Source organism: Myotis davidii, unplaced genomic scaffold (assembly GCF_000327345.1).
Source record: "Myotis davidii unplaced genomic scaffold, ASM32734v1 scaffold135, whole genome shotgun sequence".
NCBI classification, from domain to species: Eukaryota; Metazoa; Chordata; class Mammalia; order Chiroptera; family Vespertilionidae; genus Myotis; species Myotis davidii.
In genome coordinates, this window is record NW_006289813.1 from 3,227,985 (window position 1) to 3,236,367 (window position 8,383).

The following is an 8,383-nucleotide window of genomic DNA, read 5'->3' on the forward strand; positions in this document are numbered from 1 at the left end:
CAATCTTCTAGAAAATAGAAAAGGAGAAAGTACCTCACAACTCATTTTACATACCTATTAATCTGATACCAATATTAGACATATTATAAGCAGAACCCTTTACATCTATGTCTTGATTTGCTAATATCTGCTGTGGAGATTATTTACAATAAGTAATTGGACTTGGTGTATTTATTCCTTTTTACCTCCTAGATTGTTTCTTTGCTAATATACTACCCATACCAAATTCAGTCTAAATGATAGCAGTTCCCTCACCTGGATTTCCATCTGATTCAAGCCATTTTTGCTCAAGTATCTTCCTCATTTTGGAATCACTGCATTTCAAGAAAGTTGTGTGTAGTTGGATTGTGCTAGCTACTCTTAAGATTGTAAGAAATGCCCAGAATATTTTATTCTTGCTTATCTGAAACAGGGCATTAAGGTAAATATTTATATACAATCTACTTCGGAATAACTGCTTACATTAACCACATTTCATTGTAGTAGCTGTAGCTATGATGCTATGTAAAACCTAAAGTATCTTTTTTATGCAAATGACATTTTCATTTAATGTAACAAATTGTTTATCTAATTTTTATAATGTGGTTTAAACAGATCCTTTTTAAAGTAAGATTATCTTTTATTTAAAGAATGAACAATCTGTGTCTAGGCTATTGCTTGTAAAAAGAGACTTTGTAATCAAATCAAATTATATAGCAGATTCCAAGTGACCCATTATATGCTACTTTTTAAATTTGAAACAGAGTGAAACTGAAGGTTTGATCATGAGAAGATGCTTGAAAAACCATGGACGTACCCAGTGCAGTGGCTATAAAGTCTTATTTATCATTTAATCTATCTTATTCATTTTGGAAGAGATATTTTACACTTTATCTTGTACAGACATTTCACTAATTATTACTCCAATTTAAGGGGCAAATCTCACTTCGAATATAGCCTTCATTTTGGACCAATCTGTCATGGCAATAAATAATTATGCATTTAAGAAAAAACAATTATTGTATTTGACTTAATGTACTCTTACATTTAAGCAATTACATATATATATATATACTAGAGGCCCAGTGCACGAATTTGTGCACCAGTGGAGTCCCCCGCCTGGCCTGTGGGATCGGGCCAAAAGCGGCTCTCTGACATCCCAGAGGGGTCCCGGATTGTGAGAGGGTGCAGGCCAGGCCAAGGGACCCCACCGGTGCACGATCAGGGCTGGGGAGGGATGCGGGAGGTTGGCCAGCTCGGGAGGGCGCTGGGGTGTGTCCAGCCCATCTCACTCAGTCCCGATCGGCCAGATCCCAGCAGCAAGCTAACCTACCAGTCAGAGTGTCTGCCCCCTGGTGGTCAGTACACATGATAGCAACTGGTAGACCAGTCGAGTGTCTGCCCCCTGGTGGTCAGTACACGTGATAGCAACTGGTCAACCAGTCGAGTGTCTGCCCACTGGTGGTCAGTGCACATCATAGTGGTTGAGCAGCCTTAGCAGATCATTAGCATTAGCTTTGGTTGGTTGAACAGACACCGGGACACTTAGCATATTAGGCTTTTATTATATAGGACATCTTTACATTTCCACTTACCAAAATAATTGTTTATTTAACAGCATAACCTTTTATTTCCCTGACAAAATATTGAAAACATACTCATGTTGCAAAGTTGTTTTCAATCTTTTTCACTATTTTATTCAAGGTATAAGTAAAATTAGTGTGATTATATGCAGAGGTAGAAAGTTTTATAATATTAATACATGATTTAGAATTCAAAGTCAAATATCAGAAGCTGGAAATTCTTTAAATATGCCTATGAAAATAAGTGGCTTTTTTTTATGAAAAAAAAACAACAGGATTTTGGGACTTAGAAAAGAGTCAAGCTTCTTAGTTAAAAGTTAAGAGAGTAAGCAATAATCTAAGAATTAAAACCAATTCTGATCTGCTGTTGGTAACTGAAACTTAGACATGTGCAGGTTTATATGTATACACTAACACAGATACTCACCAATACACTAATTTTGAAAACAACTAGAAGAATTCATACTCTGTTAGTAAATACAAGGTTATTTGAGGACTATCTCAGTTGTTTTAAACATTTTCTGTTAACTGAGGAGCTACGAAAAATCTGGACTTAACTGAAATATTACTGAATAACATATAAAAATTCTTAAGTTTTAAGAAACAGTTGTACCTAGATAAAGGTCAGTAAACTATGGCCTGTAGGCTGGCTGCCTGATTTGTAAAACCCACTGTGCTCTTTTGGCCAAGTGGCTGCTCTCGCACCACAACAGAAGAGTGGAGTATCTTCAATAGAAATCACATGACCTGCAAAGCCTAAAATATTTAATATCTGGCCCTTTACATAAAAATTTTGCTGATGCCTGGTCTAGATACTTGCTAGGGACAAATGACCTCAAATATAGAGCTTTTTAAGAACGAAGTCCAATTGTTATCTAAATGAAACAAATAGGATATGTGTAGAAAATGTACAAATGTTTCTTTAAAATATAACACAAAATATAATCAGTAGATTTTTTTTTCAAAACAAATATTTAATATTTTAACTGTTTTACAGGAAAGAAATTTAAATAGCATACTTCTTTTTACTGTTGACTTGATCATTTTACAAAGGTGACAAAAAATACAGAAAGTCCTGTGAAACTCAATGAAAAGCATAACATTGGAAATTTTCTTCAGCTTTCTACTTTAGTGGCCGAAGATACCACACAGACTTGTGCGATGTCATCATATTCATATGTTCTCTTTAAAAACGTGTCTGTTAGTCTTAAGCCGGAGACGCTCTATTGAGAGAAAAATATAGGCCTAAGTTTTCAGTCAGTGGTAATTACTAGAGAAAGTATGGATACAGTACATGCAACGGGCTAATAGCTCCCAAATATTGAAATGATTGAAAAGATAACATACTTGCAGTCCCTGTACTGAAGACAGTAGAGTAAGGGCAAGGCAGAGAGAGGAACTGGGATGCAGCTTTCCAAGCTGTCTTCCTGAAATGCCGCACCAGTGGATAGAATTGGTATTGCACATTTCCAAAACTAGGTCCATAGTCCTTTCACTGCTGGGGGAATCAGAAAAACAGGAATAAATCTTGTTCCTTTCACAAGAAGGATGGGACATTCTTGCATTACTGCCAGTGAATTTGTTTTTTGGGTGTCCAGGAGAATTAAAAGCCAGAAACAAATTAAAATATATCATTTTTATTTCACTTATGCTAGAGTCAGGAAAATGAAAGAAGATAGCATCTTCTAGGGTTAGTGTCACTGAGACTAATTTGCCTCTCTGGTTGTTGGCCTTCTGGTTCTCTCACTAGACACCTGGCTCCCTGCTTTGCCACTTCTCTGGGAGACTTCCAGACATCTGTGTCTAATCTTGGTGCTATGCATCCTTCCTAGTTCTGTTAGGTAATCCGCAGGAAATAGAATAACAAACGGAGACTGGTCCAGTGCTTTTCCTATTTATGTTTCTTTAACATGGAGGTAACACAGAAAATGACTGACATGATTTATAAGAAGTGAAAACTATTCAGGTTTGTTCACTGTTAACATAAAAAGCCTGCTTCTGCTTACAATTGATATAATCAGTTCAGCTTAAATATGTTAAAACAACTTTTAATGAAAGTATGCATGTTGTTTAAAAAACACACAAACCAAAGGCTCGTAATGAAAAATACTCTACCACCATTCATGACTACCTTCAACTCTTTTTTTTTTCCATAGTTGGCTCCATATTTTAAAATATTTACTTAAAAATTAATTTATTGATTTTTAGATATAACAATTTAATGGTACTTAGCTTTTATAGGCCTCTGTCTCCTAAATAAACATTTGAAATGTCTACTGTGCTGCAGACCAGGTTAGATGCACTACATGAATTTTCGCATTAAGTTTCTCAGAAACCCAGAAACTATGTTGATAGCACTTTGTCATTTGGCCAATAATGGATTTGCTATACCTCAAACACCTCGAAAGAAGCAAGCAAACAAACACAAAAAATCCAAAACCCCACTGTAAATGCGCAGGGTCTTTGCCTTGTGTGTATTGTTTGCTGAGCTCCTCCAATGTGGCCGGCAATACTGGGTAAGACATGGCCCTTCCCTTGAATAATTCACAATCTAGTGAGGAAAAGACTAGTAATTGTAGCAATATATGAGTGTCACTAAAAAACTGTATTAAACTTTGCTGTAAGAGAGAAAAGGATATTAACTGTGCATGGGAGGGTCTAGGTGGCTTCATAGGGGAAGTAGATATTTTTTAAGTTAGAAGGATGACTATTTCCTATCTCCCTCAAAAATCGTAAGGTGGAAATGAAAATGGATTATAAAGGATTATATATTCACACAGTGAGGGCTGGGACTCATCACTGAAATGTTCTTAAAATGCCCCAAATAATAATACCAAGTAGTAATAGATGGAGTACCAAAAGTGACAGGACTGGGATTTAATCCTAGGTTTTTCTGGCTTCAAAGCTCTGGGCTCTGCTTTCTAATAATTAGATTATACTTTCCCTTTATTATCAAAGTCCTGTTTTCCAATCTATGGTTATCCCTTATATTAAATTCATAACCTATTTTTACTTTCTTGATACTAAAGACATAGCTCCAGTGTAAGTATAGCTCAGAAAAATCCGCCTTGTTACATTAAATCTGTAATATACTAGAGGCCCAGTGCACAAATTCGTGCACAGGTGGCGTCTCTCGGCCTGGCTGGCCATTGGAGCGATTGGGGCCATCTCGCCCAGTTCAGGGGGAAGGGCAATGGGAGGTTGGTGGGCCAGGGTAGGGACTGCGGGAGGTTGGCCGGCCGCCCTGATTGGAGCTGACTGGGGCTGGCAGGCTGGGGGCTAGGGACTGTGGGAGGTTGGCTGTGGGAGCGCACTGACCACCAGGGGGCAGCTCCTGCATTGAGTGTCTGCCCCCTGGTGGTCAGTGTGTGTCATAGTGACTGGTCATTATGGTCGCTTAGGCTTTTATATATATAGATTATTCCATAAGAACCTACTATCTCATGCTTTAGTGATGTGAAGTGTGAGGGAAGTGTAAACAATGAAAAGAATATGGACTTTGTCAAATACACCCAGTTTCAAATTCTGACCCCATCTTTTCTAGCTCTCTGAGCTTAAATAAAGTCACTTAAACTCTGAGTTGGTTTTCTCTTGCATAGACTGAATAATTAATACCTACCTCATAGGGTATAATGCATGAATGTAATCAAATACATCAATTGCCTAATGCAGCACAACCTCAAAAATATGTAATGTACAGGTACCACATGAACAACTACAGTATTCAACATTAACGTCAGAAAAGGCTACATGTCAACAGGAAACTTAAAAGGTGACAACATATTTAAAAGACTTGAAAATTCTCTTTGAGGATTAAGAAGTTCAAAGTGGTAGTTATAAAAGTCACAGGGGCCAAAACCGGTTTGGCTCAGTGGATAGAGCGTCGGCCTGTGGACTGAAGGGTCCCGGGTTCGATTCCGGTCAAGGGCATGTACCTGGGTTGTGGGCACATCCCCAGTAGGCAGCTGATCGATGTTTCTCTCTCATCAATGTTTCTGGCTCTCTATCTCTCTCCCTTCCTCTCTGTAAAAAATCAATAAAATATATTAAAAAAAAAAAGTCACAGGGATGTAAAGTACAGCATAGGGAATAGAGTCAATAATAGTGTAATAAACTATGTACGGTGCCAGGTGGGTACCAGGAATATCAGAGGAACACTTTTTAAAGTATATGATTGTCCAACCACTATACTGTATACCTGAAACCAATACAAAATAATATTAAAAGTAAACTGTGATTAAAAAATAAAATATAACTTAGAAAAAAAGGGAATAAAAATTATCTTTTAGGTGGATGAGGAGGAAAGGACATCTATCCACAAACATTGGCATTACCTGCAGTTTGTTATTTTACACGTAATATGAAAAGGTTCCTCTAGGATTACGGTATCTGGGATTGCCTCCAAAGACAACCTAACATCTCCATAACCTGGAGCCTAAAAGAAAAAGCAACACAGTTAACATACATGTATTATAAATCCTTTCCATTGTTATGAAGGTACCACAGCAGGACACTCACTCAACAGTTGTTGGGTCTCCAAGATGATGTTTTGAGAAAATATTTTTCTGTTATTCTATTCTTCATTCTAACTTCTTTTGCCGCCACTACCTGCAGAACACCACTATAGACCCTGCCTGTTTTTGCTATAATTACTCCATGTTAAGTAGTGTTATAATGAATCTCCAGGTCTATAAATATCATAGATAAATAGTAAAGACATTTCAGGAGGTCTGATCTTAAAGGGATGCTTTCCAAAGATACTGTGGCTCATATACACATAGCTCTAAATAGGGACGATTACTGCCTAAACAGAAAGAGGAGGATCACTCTGAAATGATCCCAGAAGAAAATCATGTCTTTTCACAAGACACATGGGCAGGGATAGACCACAGAAACACGAAAGCTTGGAACATGCCATGGCAGGATGATAGCTAACTGTTACATTAAAAATAGGCCAGTAACAATCTTTTTCAAATTATTACCTCAAACAGTGAAAGAACAGTTAAGTTTAGAATATATCAGAACAGGTAATATTCAGCACTAAGGGTGGATTCTGTAGTATATTCTAACACAAGAAAGGAAGACTGGTAGCTACCCCTATTCTCAGAGCAGAAATGAGGTATCCAACCAATGCTTACAAGGTCACTTTAGTGGGACTCACACCCTGGTTGCTGATGACTCAGATTTTAAACATCTTAAAAATGGTATAAACTGAGTAGGTGACTGTAGTTAAGAGTTTCAGGATACTGCAAAAAGGAAAATTTTAATATAGTGGAAGTTAGGTGAACAGAGAGTATGAATCACCTTAGGAGGGAACAACTGATAAGCAGATATTTTAATTTCTGTTTGGTAAAGGAAAAAACCACATATGAAGGATAAATGATAAATTAACAGTTGAAGATTTTCCATTTATCTCAATACCAATTTTTTTCCTAGAGGTCAGTAAAATTATTAGTCTTTTATCTCTTATACTCCTGTAATATTAATGCCTTTTATACTGCTCTGGTTTTTAGTGTGTAGACCTAGGAAAACTGAAGTTGTCCTACCTACCTACCCGCCCCTCCCCACACACCAAAACCCGAAGTTTTCCCCAGACTCACCATTCTTTGAAGTTGGCTGGTCTGTAATCTTCCCCTTTCACCTAGATTTGTTTTCCATACTATATCCAATTTCCCGATTACTGTTACCCCTTTAATGATGCCTGCTTTTTCTGCAAACTCCTTCTTGGGCTTTAGGCAATATAAGTACTGGCGTGTATCCATTGGCTGCAAATAGGTTCTTGACCCAAACGTAGTTACACTGAGAGGGGTGGAGATAGAGATGGAGAGATTTCTCTAGCACAGTAGTTCTCAACCTTCCTAATGCCACGACCCTTTAATACAGTTCCTCATGTTGTGGTGACCCCCAATTTCATTGTTACAAATTGAACATAATTAAAGCATAGTGATTAATCATAAAAACAATATGTAATTATATATGTGTTTTCCGATGGTCTTAGGTGACCCCTGTGAAAGGGTCGTTCGACCCCCAAAGGGGTCACGACCCAAAGGTTGAGAACCGCTGCTCTAGCATCTTTTAAAAGAAAAATCATGTGATTGTTCCTTTTGAAAGGAACTGAATGATTTACCATCCAAAGATCTAAAACAGAACAGGTGAGTTAAAAAAAAAAAAAAAAAAGCCGAAACCGGTTTGGCTCAGTGGATAGAGCGTCAGCCTGCGGACTGAGAGGTCCCGGGTTCGATTCCGGTCAAGGGCATGTGCCTGGGTTGCGGGCACATCCCCGGTGGTGGATGTGCGAGAGGCGGCTGATCGATGTTTCTCTCTCATCGATGTTTCTAACTCTCTCTATCTCTCTCCCTTCCTCTCTGTGAAAAATCTATAAAATACATTAAAAAAAAAAAAAAGAACAGGTGAGTTGTTTCAACAGAACTTATACTGAGAGGATTTATTTTTGTTTAATTTTTGTTGATATGGAAAATCTTGAGGTTCTTTATAATAGAATGCAATACATTACCTAAAATATTGGATATGTATCAATTAACTGAAAAAAATGCAATAAAGATCAAAACTTTATATATCCTTTTCTCTTCTCTATAATGATAAAAAATAGTTAAGAATAAGAAGAAAGGGGCCAACTGGGGAAAAAGGAGACATATGTAAAACTTAAGACAAAAAAAAATTGGAAGAAACATAATATTATAAACTAAGTAATTATTTCCGAAATGAACTAAAATAATAGGAAGAGAATGGAAAATTGTTTTCCCCAGTGGGAGAATGGGAGATTAAGAACTCTTCTATATCTAACCAACATAATAAGGTAA

The 8,383-nt window shown here is 37.3% G+C and overlaps 1 protein-coding gene across 8 annotated transcripts in view; it reads right to left on the reverse strand.

Annotated features, from left to right (window-relative positions):
- Window positions 1–1,552: 1,552 nt before the first annotated feature.
- The window catches only part of TRAPPC13 (trafficking protein particle complex 13), a 30,937-nt gene continuing 24,106 nt past the window's right edge, over window positions 1,553–8,383 (reverse strand). For 2 of the 8 annotated variants that reach the window (XM_015563065.1, XM_015563063.1), the window contains 4 exons: window positions 7,163–7,361; window positions 5,897–5,997; window positions 2,910–3,060; window positions 1,555–2,785 (listed from right to left, as the gene is read on the reverse strand). In XM_015563065.1, the coding sequence (XP_015418551.1) occupies window positions 2,678–2,785; window positions 2,910–3,060; window positions 5,897–5,997; window positions 7,163–7,361 (559 nt within the window). In that variant the 3' untranslated portion in view covers window positions 1,555–2,677. Of the gene's footprint in view, window positions 2,786–2,909; window positions 3,061–5,896; window positions 5,998–7,162; window positions 7,362–8,383 lie in introns of all 8 variants that reach the window. The other 6 variants (XM_006762417.2, XM_006762415.2, XM_006762416.2 and 3 more) reach the window with 4 other exon arrangements.